Source organism: Salvelinus namaycush, chromosome 27 (assembly GCF_016432855.1).
Source record: "Salvelinus namaycush isolate Seneca chromosome 27, SaNama_1.0, whole genome shotgun sequence".
Classification (NCBI taxonomy): Eukaryota; Metazoa; Chordata; class Actinopteri; order Salmoniformes; family Salmonidae; genus Salvelinus; species Salvelinus namaycush.
This window is the reverse complement of record NC_052333.1, coordinates 22,821,696-22,840,219: the sequence shown is the minus strand read 5'-3', so window position 1 is coordinate 22,840,219 and position 18,524 is coordinate 22,821,696. Positions and strand designations below refer to the sequence as shown.

The following is an 18,524-nucleotide window of genomic DNA, read 5'->3' as shown; positions in this document are numbered from 1 at the left end:
AATGGCATCTACTGGAATAACGTCATTATCGAATGCCATTCTAAAACAAGTTTTAGACTTTTATTTTGGAAATTAAACCGGAAGCTGCAAAGCATCTCTAACATCTGGGCTAGAGTTGCTTGATTGACTAGCTAAGTTTCGACTAGCTACATTCGGTTCATGTCCTTTGCAGATGCCACATTCCTGACAAAAGTTTGTACGTTTAAAAAAGATCTGTAACCGAGTAAAGGGAGACGTAAAGTAAGAATTGAACGTGTAAATTTTAATTCATAGTAGTAACATAGGATTTGTAAGTTTACAGATCTAATTGAACGGTTACGTTTAATGCATGGCTTTTCCTATGATCCTAACAATTTACGTATGGATTTGATTACGATCCTAACGAGACGTATGTTCAACCTTTTGGCAGATACTGGCTCCATATATCTGGTCCAAAGGAGTATGACATTGTTGCCGCCCATAGCATTGAGGCCTCCCTTGACAACAAAAAAAGTAAAAAAAAAAAAAAAAAAATGTACCAATCAGCGTTGAGCTAAATAAACTGAGCGAGCTCAACTGTGAATAGCCCTGGCGCACCCAAAAAAAATTGTCAAGGAAAGCCAGCTTGAATTTTGGAGTCACTCCTATCAAATCCCATTGAGAGCATATGTCATTGACAGATAGGGATTTGGACTTCTGGTTTTACTTAATTCTCCATACTGGCCAATGATTTTTATGATTTATTCATACATTGTTGTAGAAGGCTAATGTTAACTAGCTAACGTTGCCCATGAATGTAAGTTAGGCTTCCAAGCAAGCATTTTAACCAGTTAGGCTAGGACAACCAAAAATAAAAGCTTCTACTGTATGAAAGAGTGATAGACCGTTTCGACAACATGAAAGAGAGGAGGATGGCATTGGCGTTTCTCTACAAGTAGGGTGACGCCTCGATCACACCGACAGTATTGTTGTATTTTGGTACACCAAAAGTACATTCATTTCTAATGGTACGCAGCGTTTGCCTAGCAGCATTGCGTTGCAGAGGCAGTTGCAGTGCATTCTGTGTGGTGCATACGTTGGATTTATCGAACGTATGCGTCAAACTGTATGCATAGACGGCTTGACAGAAATGGTAGCAGATGGTGAATGTTGAACTTTTGTTGCACACATATCCAGATGATGCTGCTTACCATTTTGTGTAATGACGCTGTCGGTGTGATCAAGGCGTGACACGTGATCTAAACTACCTCGCCAGACTAGTGCAACGGGTGGGTTGAGTTGCACTTGGTTTAGAACTAAGTGGAATGGTCCCAAACAACTAAACTGTACTCACCTGTCAAACAACTAAACTGTAATTACCTGGCATGCTATAAATCCTGAATGAAGTGCAGCCTACACCTCTAGCCCACGGATAAAATCACTGCACCCTGCACCCTGCACACGCACACCCATCATTTGAATTTGTTGGAAGCAGCATGAGAGAAGATAGCTCTCAAAGTTAATCTGATTTTGTGGAAGATAAAAAAAGGAGCAAGTTTAAGGTAAGAATAATAAAAAAGCCTTTATTGCAGACAAATTATGATGATTTTTCATTTGCCCCTCGTTGGATTAGGCAAAAGATATCAGAACTCAAGTAGGCATGGTCTAAATTGGCATTTTCCTGGATTAAAATGTTATCTTTGAATAATTTTATTAAGCCTATAGGCATAGGGCTATATATTTCAATGGCAGACCAGTGGGTATTCGATGGTCATGAAATCACCTTTGTTGACTAAACCAGAACAAAGGTGAGTTTACCCCTTAATTTGTGAGCATGTGAAATAAAACCTTCATTAGGCTATTATGCAGCACTGTGTAATTACAATGCAAGGCTTCAGGAAATATGTACTTGTAAAAGGTTGTACTGATTATAATGAGCTAATGCTATAATGCCTATACATTTTCAGCTGTTTTATTAAGACCTATGCATCTATTCTACATGACAAGCTATTATTCGTTTATTATTGATCTCTTCACAGGTGTTGAGGATTCTGTGACACCCAACAGATACCCTGCTATCCCCAAAATGATTATCTTCAGGCATAGAAAAGGCCGTCTTATCACCGTTCTACTCATCACTATCTTTGTGTTACATACTGGACAGCTATTCTCCAAGTCACTTGTTGATTTGGCAAAAATTGCCCTTCGGCTGCTGGGCAGCCCAAGTCATTGTGCATGTATCAAATGTATGACTCAGCCGGATGATGACCTCTGGTTTCAGAAGCGCTTCATCAGGTCTATCAAACCATTTCTGACCAGAGAGAACAAGAAACTTAATGAAGATACCAGAGCATGGTGGCAGGTAATTATTATATATATTTTTTAGATCAACTGTTCTTTAAAATGATACCTTACCAAAATGGCAGAATAAACAGAATTGGACAAATAAAAGCATTGTCAGCGCACGTACATAGAAGGGTCCCTTGGGGAAAAACACCCCCTTAACCTTTTCCCCTGTGAGTTCCAAATATCTCTAACTGTCGCCCCAGCGCCAGTTGTTTTATGCATGTGATGTCAGAATGCACTCACTGTTCCAAAATGTGATTATTACGTAACAGGACAGTTAACACGCACTGCCTGCTAATTATCTATAGGCTGTTTCAACTTGTCAATTTCAAATTATTTTCTAACAACTTTTCTTTTCTAACAAACAGAATTGAGGTGTGTTCCGCCTCATTAATTCACATAGAAGTAGCCCATTTCAGTGTTGCGGACAATTTATTTTTGAGGTTTTATGGAGCTGGACAAACTTCTCTCTTTGAGGAGAGCCCAAGCACTTCCACAGTATTTCTGCAGATCAAGTATGCAGACATTTGCGCAGTCTTGCACAAACTGGCACATTTTCTGGCCGGCGCTCGCATTGCCTTCTTTGTTGTTTTCCTTACAAATAACTTTCTACATGTGTAAGTGCCTTATTTTCTGTATATCATGTTGTCGTTTCTACTGTAGCATACAGCATGTTTGTATGTATGTAGGGAGCAGAATATATTTACAGTTTTATTCACATTTAAGTACTGGTGACAAATAATGCATTCCAATTATTGCATAGATTGTAATGGACACCTATGATGTGTGTAAAATACTTGTACTAAAGGTTGTACTGACTATAATGAGCTAATGCTATAATGCTATGGCTCCATGTTTGTTGACATTATACAATGCATTCTGTCAGACCAAAGATGTTATAATGAGGTGAAGGAATGATTCACTCATCTTTTGAGTAAACTTCCAGAAGCGAATGAAGGGAAGTGAATGATACTAGATGACACCCCCCCTTCAACATGCATATTGCAAACAGAACAAACCCATCTTGTCTCCTCTTATTATCATTGGTTGATGCGAAAAAACAAACATGGCGGCACGCATAAACTACACATCGTCGGATTACTTTCGATTTCTAGAAAGTGTTTTACTCAATTATTTAGATCAATGGTGAGCTCGCCCGTGATGTGACGAATTATAAATAGTAATTGCTATTAGCTCATTCATATTGTGGTTTCTGTGTTACGTCAATCTTTCCTCAGTTAGTGCTAGAACCTACAATGTAGTTAGTGCTAGAACCTAATGTAGCCTACAATTTCCAGTTTGGAAGATTGTGCGGGGACTTGCTTCCATTCAGCCACAACAGCATTAGTAAGGTCAGGAACCGGTGTTAGGCAATTAGGCCTGGCTCGCAGTCAGCGTTCCAATTCATCCCAAAGGTGTTCGATGGGGTTGAGGTCAGGGCTATGTGCAGGCCAGTCAAGTTCTTCCACACCAATCTTGACAAACCATTTCTGTATGGACCTCACTTTGTGCATGTGGGCATTGTCATGCTGAAACAGGAAAGGGCCTTACCCAAACTGTTGCCACAAACTTGGAAGCACAGAATTGTCTAGAATGTCATTGTAGGCTGTAGTGTTAAGATTTCCCTTCACTGGAAGTAAGAGGCCTGAACCATGAAAAACAGCCTCAGACCATTATTCCTCCGCCACCAAACTTTACAGTTGGCACTATGAAGTCGCGCAGGTAGCATGCTGGCATCCGCCAAACCCAGATTCGTCAGTCGGACTGCCAGGTGGTGATCCATGATTCCTCACTCCAGAGAACGCGTTTCCACTACTCCAGAGTCCAATGGCGGCGAGCTTTACACTAATTCAGCCGACGCTTGGCATTGTGCATGGGGATCTTAGGCTTGTGTGCAGCTGCTCGGCCAAGGAAACACAATTCATGAAGCTCCCGACGGACAGTTCTTGCGCTGACATTTCTTCCAAAGAAAGTTTGGAACTCGGTAGTGAGTGTTGCAACCAAGGACAGAAGATTTTTATGTGCAACGTGCTTCAGCAATCGGCGGTCCCATTCTGTGAGCTTGGCCTACCACTTTGCGGCTGAGCCGTTGTTGCTCCTAGACATTTCCACTTCAAAATAACAGCACTTACAGTTGACCGAGGCAGTTCTAGCAGGGCAGAAATTTGACGAACTGATTTGACGAACTGACCCTATGACAAGGCCACGTTGAAATTCCCTGAGCTCTTCAGTAAGGCCATTCTACTGCCACTGTTTGTCTATGGATATTGCATGGCTGTGTACTTGACTTTATACACCTGTCAGCAACGGGTGTGACGAAATAGCCAAATCCACTAATTTGAAGGAGTGTCCACACATACAGTGCATTCGGGAAAAATATTCAGACCCCTTGACTTTTTACACATTTTGTTACGTTACAGCCTTATTCTAAAATGGATTAAATAAAACATTTTCCTCATCAATCTACACACAATACCTCATAATGACAAAGTGAAAACAGGTGCATCCTGTTTCCAATAATCATCCTTGAGATGTTTCTATAACTTGATTGGAGTCCACCTGTGGAAAATGCAATTGATTGGACATGATTTGGAAAGGCACACACCTGTCTATATAAGGTACCACAGTTTACAGTGCATGTCAGAGGCAAAACCAAGCCATGAGGTCGAAGGAATTGTCCGTAGAGCTCCGAGACAGGATTGTGTTAATGTACAGATCTGGGGAAGGGAACCACAACATTTCTGCAGCATTGAAGGTCCCCAAGAACACAGTGGCCTCCATCGTTCTTAAATGGAAGAAGTTCAGAACCACCAAGACTCTTCCTAGAGCTGGCCGCCTGGCAAAATTGAGCAATCAGGGGAGAAGGGCCTTGGTCAGGGAGGTGACTAAGAACCCGATGGTCACTCTGTGGAGTTTCTCTGTGGAGATGGGAGAACCTTCCAGAAGGACAACCATCTTTGCAGCACTCCAACAATCAGGCCTTTATGGTAGAGTGGCCAGACAGAAGCCACTCATCAGTAAAAGGCACATGACAGCCTGCTTTGAGTTTGCCAAATGGCACCTAAAGGACTCAGACCATGAGAAACATGATTCTCTGGTCTGATGAAACCAAGATTAAACTCTGTTGCCTGAATGCCAGTCATCACATCTGGAGGAAACCTGGCACCATCCCTATGGTGAAGCATGGTGGAGGCAGCATCATGCTGTGGGGATGGTTTTCAGTGGCAGGGACTGGGAGACTATTCAAGATCGAGGGAAAGATGAACAGAGCAAAGTACAGAGAGATCCTTGATGAAAACCTGCTCCAGAGCATTAAGGACCTCAGAATGGGGCGAAGGTTCACCTTCCAACAGGACAACGGCCATAAGCACACAGCCAAGACAACGCAGGAGTGGCTTTGCACACTCTTGGCATTCTCTCAACCAGCTTTATGAGGTAGTTACCTGGAATAATTTAAATTAACAGGTGTGCTTTGTTAAAAGTTAATTTGTGGAATTTCTTTCCTTCTTAATGCGTTTGAGCCAATCAGTTGTGTTGTGACAAGGTAGGGGGGTATACAGAAGATAGCCCTATTTGGTAAAAGACCAAGTCCATATTATGGCAAGAAGAGAAACGGCAGTCCATCATTACTTTAAGACATGAAGGTCAGTCAATCTGGAAAAATTCAAGAACTTTGAAGTTTCTTCAAGTACAGTTGCAAAAACCATCAAGAGCTATGATTAAACTGGCTCTCATGAGGACCGCCACAGGAATGGAAGACCCAGAGTTACCTCTGCTGCAGAGGATACGTTCATTAGAGTTACCAGCCTCATATTGCAGCCCAAATAAATGCTTCAGAGTTCAAGTAACAGACACATCTCAACATCAACTGTTCAGAGGAGACCGTGTGAATGAGGCAAATTGCTGCAAGGAAACCACTACTAAAGGACACCAATAAGAAGAGACTTGCTTGGGCCAAGAAACATGAGCAATGGACATTAGACCGGTGGAAATTTGTCCTTTGGTCTAGAGTCCAAATCTGAGATTTTTGGTTCCAACCACCATGTCTTTGTGAGATGCGGTGTGGGTGAACGGATGATGACTGCATGTGTGGTTCCCACCTTAAAGCATGGAGGAGGTGGTGTTATGGTGTGGGTGTGCTTTGCTGGTGACACTGATTTATTTAGAATTCAAGGCACAGTTAACAAGCGTGGCTACCACAGCATTCTGCAGTGATACGCCATCCCATCTGGTTTGGGCTTAGTGGGACTATAATTTGTTTTTCAACAGGACAATGATCCAACACACCTCCAGGCTGTGTAAGGGCTATTTGACCAAGAAGGAGAGTAATGGAGTCATGCATCAGATGACCTGGCCTCCACAACCCCCCCCCCCCAACCTCAACCAAATTGAGATGGTTTGGGATGAGTTGGACCGCAGAGTGAAGGAAAAGCAGCCAACAAGAGCTCAGCATATGTGGGAACTCCTTCAAGACTGTTGGAAAAGCATTACAGGTGAAGCTGGTTGAGAGAATGCCAAGAGTGTGCAATGCTGTCATCAAGGCAAAGGGTAGCTATTTGAAGAATCTCAAATATAAAAACATTTTGATTTGTTTAACACTTTTTTGGTTACTGCATGATTCCATATGTGTTATTTCATAGTTTTGACATCGTCACTATTATTCTACAATGTAGAAATTAGTAAAAATAAATGAAAACCCTTGAATGAGTAGGTGTTCTAAAACTTTTGACCGGTAGTGTACATATATATACACACACGTGTGTATAGCAAGACTAGTGGCATCCAGGGAAAGTGTTACATTTTTGGGGGTGACAGAGTGGTTTCTGTGAAAATAACTGGAGGGGGTTGTTTAACCCCAAGACACCCTAACCTACATACACAGACTTACAAAGCAACAATAGATACTATCCCATGTCATAAAAAAACTAAAACAAATTGGAAAAGTGACCTGTGGCGGGTAATTTATTATTAAAAACTTCATTACAGTATCCTACCCCATCTCTAAAAAACAACTGGTCAACTGTGCAGAAACAGTAGTGTCCTTTGTAGATTAGCCTATTAACATTCCTGTTGGTCAATGAATGCGCCAAACTACCACTATACTGTAGCGAATGGCGGGGCAGGGAAGCAAACCCAGGTCGCTGATGTGAAAGACAAACACACATATACTCATCGCACCAATAGGGTTAACCCAGTTGTAACGTGGCTCATATAGTGTGGATCACTACAATACATTCAAATGTCAAAACATCCAATAGCTTAATGTAGTCGCATGTTTTTATGTGTATTTTCATATTGACGTGTTCATATGTGGGAGTTTTTTTCAGAATGAACTCTTATTGGATGTTTTAGGCTGCAGTTTAAAAACATGGTCACTGACAACTGTTTGCTATTGTCATCAACAATAGCCAACAATAGCAATAGCAACAACAGTGTAAATAGCAGGTGGCTGGATTCAATACTTATGTATTTTATTGATGTATTACGTTTATTTGGACAGAGACAATGTTGAACAAAAACAGTCTCATTATCCTGATCCGTTGCACCAGATTTAGCCAACAGCTCATTTCCATTTGCAGTCCCTGGGCAGGTGAAAACGTAAACAGGAAACCATGAAATACAATCAGATATCACTTCAGTGTGAGGGTTTTCTCTGATGTTGTGGTGTGTGATTTGCACTGTGCTGTTTTTGGTGTCTATCTGTTGTGTTTTATGTAGGCTATTGGCTGGTGGAATCAAATAAAGTACTATCTTACCTTATCACCAGAAATTGCAGAATGACAGTAGCACAGCCACCTTCGGAGAGGTGGTGGAGCACTTGTTCCAGGTCATCCCTGATGATGACCTCTACATGGATGCGGCCCCTGAGCGCTGTAGGACCTGTGCTGTGGTAGGGAACTCTGGGAACCTCAAGGGCTCCCACTACGGAGCCCTCATCGACTCCAATGATGTCATCATAAGGTATAGTCCAACAAAGGGTGTTGATAGACTTTCCACAAAGCCTGTTTCAGCATGGGCAGTGCCATTGAGGACTCAGCAGGAGGGATTAGCTATCCTTCCTACCTCCAAATGTGTACTTGTTCACTTCCCTTTAATGATTTGAAAGGAAATGACTATATAAGAAATATGGTGGAAACTCCCACTAGCCCATGCCTCCACCAATCCAATGCTTTTGGATTTGTGAGAAGTAGTGAACAAGTGCACACTCCAGGAAAAAAGAGCAAACATTCTATAGTTGGAGGTGTCAATAAACCACCAACCTTGGCTTTATGCCTGTTCAGACCGCACACTCCAGGTAGCAGTAAGCACCATTTCAGTTTGTTTAGTGACTGCCAATAAACCATTAGAAGTAGAATAAGAAGAAATCAACTACTTTAAAATAGAGATAGCCCTCAAAGGCGCCACCAATGCTGTCACTATGTGTTTTGAATTCAAGTGCTTTGAAATATTGTTGTCATGATATGGGTCACTGCTTATTTTTTTACTGCGTTATCCAGAATGAACAAGGCTCCTACCTCTGGCTATGAGGAGGATGTAGGAAGCCGGACCACGCATAAAGTCATGTACCCAGAGAGTGCTATAGATCTGGACAACACAACCAGGTTCCTGCTGATCCCTTTCAAGACTCTGGACCTTCAGTGGCTAACCGGCGCCATCACCAATGGATCTAACATCATTTAGTGAGTAATCACTTATTATAGATTCTCTTTTGATTAGTCTAGCAGTTTGTTACACCATGCATTTTAATAAGATTACGTAGCACCTCCGGATGAAATCAGTCTTATTTTATTCAACAGCTCATATTTACCTCTTAGACCAAAGATAAAGGCCAACAAAGATTTGGTGAGTACCTTGTTGATCATGATGTATTTAATGTTATTATTATCATCTAGTGGCCTTGTGGTTAGTGTCCGCCCTGAGATTGGAAGATTGGAAGTTCAATCCCCGGCAGTCACACCGAAGACAAAAAAAATGGGACCCAGTGCGTCTCTGCTTGGCACTCAGCTTTAAGGAGATAGATTGAGGATAAGGCCCTCTGATAGACTAGCATCATGTCAAGGGGTGATACTTGTACATCAAGCTGCCTCACCTTACAGAAACAGGATATAGGCTCCTGCTCCTATAGCCATTCCAGTGCCAGCCTACTTACTTTACTACAAAACATCTACAGAGTCAATGATATCTAATGAATTATATTTTTATATTTTGGACACTATGATACACTTGTAATGCTTGTAATTGAGGATCTGTGTTAGGTATGGGCAGAGCCATCTACTACGATAAATAACTATACATATATAAATACATTTAAATAAATTAAATATGGTTCTTGGTATGGGTGGTTTCTTAACAAAAGGCAGTGAGGTCAGAAATGATTTGGATTGGTATTTGCCTCAAGGCAAATGTGTCATTAAGAGTCATGACCTGGCTCATAGTTTGAGACTGCATCAGAATGGAAGTGTACTAACAGTGCATCATGCCATCTATTCTCTGACAATTTCAAATCTAACAGCGTAAGTTCTCAAATTTGATGTATCACAAGTCATCGTTCCTCTTTTTCTAATTGAATCACATTGATATATACATGTTATGTATAATATCTTCCACACAGGTCTTGGTTCTTAATCCTGCATTTATGAAATATGTTCATGAAGTCTGGCTTGACTATCAAGGCAAATACCCCTCCACTGGATTCATGGCTTTAATATTACCCATACATATTTGTGACGAGGTAAGACTTCTTATACATATCTACATACATGCACTGCTAGGAATGTGGATAGGAGTGTACTTTCTCAGCTCTCTACAAGACACACTGGATAATAAAGAAATGACACAATACACACTGTATACTACACACAATGGGAGTATAGAGGAACAACACTGACATCTAATGGCTTTAAGTAGGGCTGGGTGATATGGCCTAACAATTTCAAACTTATGGGTGATTCACTATATATATATATATATATATATATATATATATATATATATACAGTACCAGTCAAAAGTTTGGACACACCTACTCATTCAAGAGTTTTTTGTTATTTAAAAAAAAAATTACATTGTAGAATAATAGTGAAGACATCAAAAGTATGAAATAGCACATATGGAATCATGTACTAAAAGTGCAAAACAAATCAAAATATATTTTATATTTGAGATTCTTCAAAGTAGCCACCCTTTGCATTGATGACAGCATTGCACACTCTTGGGATTCTTTTAACCAGCTTCATGAGGTAGTCACCCAGAATGCATTTTAATTAACAGGTGTGCCTTGTTAAAAGTTAAATTGTGAAATTTCTATCCTTCTTAATGCGTTTGAGCCAATCAGTTGTGTTGTGACATGGTAGGGTTGATATTCAGAAGATAGCCCTATTTGGTAAAAGACCAAGTCCATATTATGTCAAGAACAGCTGAAATAAGCAAAGAGAAATGACAGTCCATCATTACTTTAAGATATGAAGGTAAGTCAATCCGGAAAATACCAAGAACTTTGAAAGTTTCTTCAAGTGCAGTCGCAAACACCATCAAGAGCTATGATTAAACTCGCTCTCATGAAGACCGCCACAGGAAAGGAAGACCCAGAGTTACCTCTGCTGCAGAGGATAAGTTCATTGGAGTTGCCAGCCTCAGATTGCAGCCCAAATAAATGCTTCACAGAGTTCAAGTAACAGACACATCTCAACATCAACTGTTCAGAGGAGATTGACATGAATCATGCCTTCATGATCGAATTGCTGCAAAGAAACCACTACAAAAGGACACTAATAAGAAGAAGAGACTTGCTTGGGCCAAGAAACAAGAGCAATGGACATTAGACCGGTGGAAATCTGTCCTTTGGTATGATGAGTCCAAATTTGAGATTTTTGGTTCCAACCCCCATGTCTTTATGAGACACAGAGTAGGTGAACGGATTATCTCCACATGTGTGGTTCCCACCATGAAGCATGGAGGAGGTGTGAGGGTGCTTTGCTGGTGACATTGTCAGTGATTTATTTAGAATTCAAGGCATACTTAACCAGTATGGCTACCACAGCATTCTGCAGCGATACACCATCCCATCTGGTTTGGGCATTGTGGGACTATCATTTGTTTTTCAACAGGACAATGACCCTAAACACACCTCCAGACTGCGTAAGAGCTATTTGACCAAGAAGGAGAGTGATGGAGTGCTGCATCTGATGACCTGGCCTCCACAATCACCTGACCTCAACTCAATTGAGATGGTTTGGGGTGAGTTGGACCACAGAGTGAAGGAAAAGCAGTCAACAAGTGCTCAGCATTATGTGGGAACTCCTTCAAGAATGCTGGAAAAGCATTCAAGGTGACTACCTCATGAAGCTGGTTGCGAGAATGCCAAGAGTGCAAAGTTTATTTTTTGGTTCTTCTCTAAATAAGCTACTTTGTACAATTAAAGGTAATATACACTGCATTTCAAACAAACAGCAATATAACTAATGAATTCAGGGCTTGTGAAATTATACCTAGGCTAAATACACTGCTCAAAAAAATAAAGGGAACTCTTAAACAACACAATGTAACTCCAAGTCAATCACACTTCTGTGAAATCAAACTGTCCACTTAGGAAGCAACACCGATTGACAATAAATTTCACATGCTGTTGTGCAAATGGAATAGACAAAAGGTGGAAATTATAGGCAATTAGCAAGACACCCCCAATAAAGGAGTGATTCTGCAGGTGGTGACCACAGACCACTTCTCAGTTCCTATGCTTCCTGGCTGATGTTTTGGTCACTTTTGAATGCTGACGGTGCTCTCACTCTAGTGGTAGCATGAGACGGAGTCTACAACCCACACAAATGGCTCAGGTAGTGCAGCTCATCCAGGATGGCACATCAATGCGAGCTGTGGCAAGAAGGTTTGCTGTGTCTGTCAGCGTAGTGTCCAGAGCATGGAGGCGCTACCACGAGACAGGCCAGTACATCAGGAGACGTGGAGGAGGCCGTAGGAGGGCAACAACCCAGCAGCAGGACCGCTACCTCCGCCTTTGTGCAAGGAGGAGCACTGCCAGAGCCCTGCAAAATGACCTCCAGCAGGCCACAAATGTGCATGTGTCAGCATATGGTCTCACAAGGGCTCTGAGGATCTCATCTCGGTACCTAATGCTGCTGGGTTGTTGCCCTCCTACGGCCTCCTGCTTCCTAAGTGGACAGTTTGATTTCACAGAAGTGTGATTGACTTGGAGTTACATTGTGTTGTTTAAGTGTTCCCTTTATTTTTTTGAGCAGTGTATAAGCCTTCCATAACATGAGACCCACTAATCATTGAATTATTTCATGAAAATAGTTTAACCAGTTTTTTTCTATCTTGCTTTCAAGACTGTCTATCAAAATGCCTTTTTGTTTCAAATTTAAATCAGAACCATGCATACTGCACATTCACTAATAATGACAAACTTCTTGTAGCAGGCATTATAGAAAATGAAGACAGGTCTCATAAACAACTTCCCAACCACAAGCCCACGTGCTAGTTGTAGCCAGCTTACCTTGATATTTAAAGTGGAACTGACAGTGGTAACTACTTTGCAGATTGAAACAAACAATCATAGTCAAATATACAATTCCCAATTTATACTAGAAAACCAACTTTTAAAAATCCCATGACGCAGAGTAAGACATTGTTGGCAGTTCAATGCATGACTAATATAATTCACCAATAAATGTTTTACTAGTCCAACAAATATTATATCTGGTTGTAAATTACAGCTGGCCAGGTACATTGTTTGCAGCCTCCATTCGGATGCACTGTTTCAGTTTCAATGACTCAATATTTTGGACAAAAACGGACTAATGTCGCTAAGGCTGGGAGTGTCAATACAATCAAACTAGCTAGGGCAATGATCACAAGTCAGTCATAACGTGTCAGATACTGTATGCTAGTTTATCTATTTATTTAACACGCTAAAAACACTGAGTATAACCATACCTAGCTAGCTGCTGGGAAGATGTTGTCATTGGAAGAGTTGGTGAAAGGCCGACTTTTCCCCCCATATCGTTTTTCTGTGGCTACAGCTAGAGATGCAGGTGTTATTTGGTTAGCTAGCAAGAAATGTAAATCACTTCGCTTGCTATGCTGAACTTGAACGACTGTTACAGTTAATCAAATGTATTTGGCATCGATCGAATGGGCAGGCAGGCAAATGTCCATTCAGTTGTCAAAACGTGGGTTGGGACACGCATGCATTGGGCGAGCAGGCGCCTATTCTCCATCGTTTATCAGTTTGACCGCCAACTACAAGCTGAAAAACGTTCAGTTTATCTACCGTTTCCACGTTAGATTTGAGCTCATCTCGCTCTGGCTAACAGTTGTTGATCTTGATGACGTGCATAGGCAACTGAGAGAGCCTACCTTTTCATGGTTGCTTGATCAATAGGACTGTACATTTCCCAGATGTAAGACGACTCCCGTGGTATTTACATATTTGCACAAATCCATTCAGGTGTATTTTGTGGCTTTTGGTGAATGCTTTCTATTGCGCTAAAGTCCTGCTGTTGCTAATGCATGTAAACACATTCCAGGTCAAAGTAAATCATGGCAGGCCGATGTGGCACATGGCTTATTTGCATGTAGGCCTACTGTAGCTCTGATTGGCTATAGCGTATCGGTCTGTGTAAGACTCCAGTGTTGAACAAGATATGTTTTTATTAAAGGTTTTATTTGCTGCAGTGTGTATTAATTGTCCAAACGCATGGCCGTTTTCCCACTAATTGCTAAAGAATTTTCACAAATGCCTTACTCTACCTCATTCTCAAACATTCTATGAATGTATGAAATGTAAAAATGAGCATATCGAAGTGGTCGCTTGTCAGAAAATGTCAAACAGAAAGTGTATATGTAATACTTTAGCCTCCGTCCCTCTCCTCGCCCCTACCTGGGCTCGAACCTGGGACCCCCTTCGCACATCAACAGCCACCCACGAAGCATCGTTACCCATCGCTCTAGAAAAGCCGCGGCAGTGGCTTGCATCCACGACAGTGCGTGTGCTTGGCCGGTGAGCGCGTTCCTGTAAGACGTAGAGTCGCAAGCTAGCGCGAGGACGCGCTCTTTGAAAGGAGAGAGTATTGTAACGACCCTGGGGTTATAAGCGCGGAAATCGACTCTGCAGCACGAGCATGCTTTAGCGGGATAGTCGATAGCGCGCCGGACTTCGGGCTAGAATATATACACAAAAAGCTTATTTCTCTCAAATGTTGTGCACAAATGTGTTTACATCCCTGTTAGTGACCATTTCTCCTTTGCCAAGATAATCTATCCACCTGACAGGTGTGGCATATCAAGAAGCTGATTAAACAGCATGATCATTACACAGATTCACCTTGTGCTGGGGACAATAAAAGGCCACCAAAATGTGCAATTATTGGACACAACACAATGCCAGAGATGTCTCAAGTTGAGGGAGCATGCAATTGGCATGCTGATTGCAGGAATGTCCACCAGAACTGTTGCCAGAGAATGTAATGTTAATTTCTCTACCATAAGCCGCCTCCATTGTTTTTGAAAATTTGACGTTAAGTCCAACCGGGCTCACAACCACTGACCACGTGTAACCACACCAGCCCATGACCTCCACATCAGGCTTACTCACCTGCAGGATTGTCTAAGACCAGCCACCCGAACAGCCGATGAAACTGTGGATCTGCACAACTGAAGAATTTCTGCACAAACTGTCATAAACCGTCTCAAGGAAGCTCATCTGCGTGCTCGTCGTCCTCACCGGGGGCTTGACCTGACCACAGTTCCACGCCATTTACAACTTCAGTGGGCAAATACTCACCTTCGATGGCCACTGGCATGCTGGAGAAGTGTGCTCTTCATGGAGGAATCCTGGTTTCAACTCTACCGGGCAGATGGCAGTATGGCATCGTGTAGGCGAGCGGTTTGAGATATAAATGTTGTGAACAGAGTGCCTCATAGTAGTGGTTGGGTTATGGTATCAGCTACGGACAACGAACACAATTGCATTGTGAATGCACAGAGATACCGAGACGAGATCCTGAGGCCCATTGTTGTGCCATTCATCCGTCACCATCACCTCATGTTTCAGCATGATAATGCACGCCCCCATGTCGCAAGGATCTGTACAGAATTACTGGAAGCTGAAAATGTCCCAGTTCTTCCATGGCCTGCATACTCACCAAAAATGTCACCCAATGAGCATTTTTGGGATGCTCCGGATCGAACTATACGACAGCGTGTTCCAGTTCCCATCAATATCCAGCAACTTCGCACAGCCATTTTTTGTATTTCACCTTTATTTAACCAGGTAGGCCAGTTGAAAACAAGTTCTCATTTACAACTGCGACCTGGCCAAGATAAAGCAAAGCAGTGTGACAAAAAAAAGAGTTACACATGGGATAAACAAAAGTACAGTCAATAACAATAGAAAAATCAATATACAGTGTGTGCAAATGGAGTAAGGAGGTAAGGCAATAAATGGGCCATAGTAGCGAAGTAATTACAATTGAGTAAATTAACACTGGAGTGATAGATGTGCAGATGATGATGTGCAAGTAGAAATACTGGTGTGCAAAAAGTAAATAAAACAATATAGGGATGAGGTAGGTAGTTGGATGGGCTATTTACAGATGGGCTGTGTACAGCTGCAGCGATCGGTAAGCTGCTCAAACAGCTGATGCTTAAAGTTTGAGAGGGAGATAAGTCTCCAACTTCAGCGATTTTTGCAATTCGTTCCAGTCATTGGCAGCAGAGAACTGGAAGGAAAGGCGGCCAAAGGAGGTGTTGGCTTTGGGGATGACCAGTGACCAGTGACCTGCTGGAGTGCGTGCTACGGGTGGGTGTTGTTATGGTGACCAGTGAGCTGAGATACCTAGCAAAGACTTAGATGACCTGGAGCCAGTGGGTCTGGCAACGAATATGTAGCGAGGTCCAGCCGACGAGAGCATACAGGTCGCAGTGGTGGTTGGTATATGGGGCTTTGGTGACAAAACGGATGGAACTGCGATAGACTGCATCCAGTTTGCTGAGTAGAGTGTTGGAGGCTATTTTGTAAATGACATCGCCAAAGTCAAGGATCGGTAGGATAGTCAGTTTTACAAGGGTATGTTTGGCAGCGTGAGTAAAGGAGGCTTTGTTTGCGAAATAGGAAGCCTATTCTAGATTTAATTTTGGATTGGAGATTCTTAATATGAGTCTGGAAGGAGAGTTTACAGTCTTGACACCTAGGTATTTGTAGTTGTCCACATATTCTGAGTCAGAACCGTCCAGAGTAGTGATGCTAGTCGGGCGGGCGGGTGCGGGCAGCGATCGGTTGAAGAGCATTCATTTAGTTTTACTAGCGTTTAAGAGCAGTTGGAGGCCACGGAAAGAGTGTTGTATGGCATTGAAGCTCGTTTGGAGGTTTGTTAACACAGTGTCCAAAGAAGGGCCAGAAGTATACAGAATGGTGTCGTCTGGGTAGAGGTGGATCAAGGAATCACCCTCAGCAAGAGCAACATCATTGATATATACAGAGTAAAGGGTCGGCCCGAGAATTGAACCATGTGGTACCCACACAGAGACTGCCAGAGGTCCGGACCAGAGAAGAGTGTGATAACTGTGCTTAAAACATCAGACAAGCTCAGTAGCCTACATAGTTGATTTTATTAAAACACATAGGGTGTGTCTATATAGGGAAAAATACAAGTTAAAACATTTTGACCAATTGATTGGTCGAAAGAACAGACAACTGTAGGTGGACCAAGATTTTTTTTTTGTCGGGGACAGCCCTAGACTGACAACATTCCACAGGCCACAATAAACAGCCTGCTCAACTCAATGTGAAGGAGATGTGTCGAGCATGAGGCAAATGGTGGTCACACCAGATACTGACTGGTTTTCTGATCCACATACATACCTTTTTTTCTGTATTCCCAGTCATGTGAAACCCATAGATTAGAGCCTAATTTATTTATTTCAAGTGACTGATTTCCTTATATGAACTGTATCTCAGTAAAATCTTTGAAATTGTTGCATTTATATTTTTGTTTAGTGTAGAACAGTTGAATTGTTTCTCCAACTGTTTGAACAGCATGCTAGTCTGTCCACTTTGTTCAGATGTTGAAATCAAGTGGCCACCTTATTTCTCAGAATGAGAACGAGTGGCCAATTACTTAGTTTTTTTATGCTCATTGCACATTTATAAAACACAGACTAGACAGCTAGTATAAAAGTCTGTGGCTAAAATGCTGCTAGCAGTACCCGTGCATGACAGAATGAATGTTCATTGACAGGCTACTTTCAGTTTAGTATTGTCTGCTCTTTGCTCAATTTGAGGAGTTGATACATAAAAAGAGCATCATTAGAAAGGTTAAGTTCTCCTCTAATACAGTAAAATAATGTCTCAATGTGTTTCGGTGCCCATATGACCCATTTTGATTGACCAAACAAAAAATGCAAATAGTGTTAAAACCACTTGTCAGAGAGGAAGAAGTGACATTTGATCTTTGTTGTGAATGGTAGGAGGGCGAGGAGCTGTGTGTGTGTGCGTAAATGTTAAAGTGCACACTCTTGAAGGAGCGAAGGAGAAGAGACCAAAAATACATGAGAACAAGCGAACATAAATTATATTTAAAAATCCCACTTGATTCTTGTGATACATGCATTTGGTGCTAAAACACACTAATTAATTGCTCAAACCTACCTATAGGTTGCATTAACAAAATATCACATTGCCATAAATACAACCTTTCATAAACCTTATTATTAAACTAACTCTACATTTAATTCCAATGCAGGTGAATGTGTATGGATTTGGTAAAGACAAAGATGGCCACTGGCACCACTACTGGGAAGCACTAACCAATAAATGGCTCAAAACTGGAATACATGATGGAAACTATGAGTGCAAGGTCGTCATGAAGCTCTCGGAAAAATTCAAACTACAGATATATTAAGTGATGTTGGTAACTCATCCAGATGATTTAATTCACAGTTGTATGCTGCAATAATCTTTTGAAAAAAGTCATCATCAAATAAGTGTTCGCTTATTGTCTACATTGCACAGCATTTACATATTATTTTAACCTTATCCTTTTATCTGCACTACCGATTTTGGTTTTGCATGAACTTGAACCGATTGTTTCCGTTTTAACTTAAAGTAATCAGCAGTTATTAGCCATTAAATCAAATGTCTCCCTTATTTAGAGTTGTACATGAGTGAGGGTGGTTGTGTTTTTGATGCCATGGACAACTAGTTT

The 18,524-nt window shown here is 41.6% G+C and overlaps 1 protein-coding gene across 1 annotated transcript; it reads left to right on the top strand.

Moving 5' to 3' along the window:
* The first annotated feature begins 2,044 nt into the window (after positions 1-2,044).
* LOC120022295 (CMP-N-acetylneuraminate-beta-galactosamide-alpha-2,3-sialyltransferase 1-like) lies at positions 2,045-18,221 on the top strand. Its single transcript, XM_038966196.1, has 6 exons — positions 2,045-2,320; positions 8,072-8,265; positions 8,802-8,984; positions 9,102-9,147; positions 9,917-10,036; positions 18,063-18,221. Exons 1-6 carry the CDS (start codon positions 2,045-2,047, stop codon positions 18,219-18,221), a joined length of 978 nt encoding a protein of 325 aa, XP_038822124.1.
* Positions 18,222-18,524: the final 303 nt, after the last annotated feature.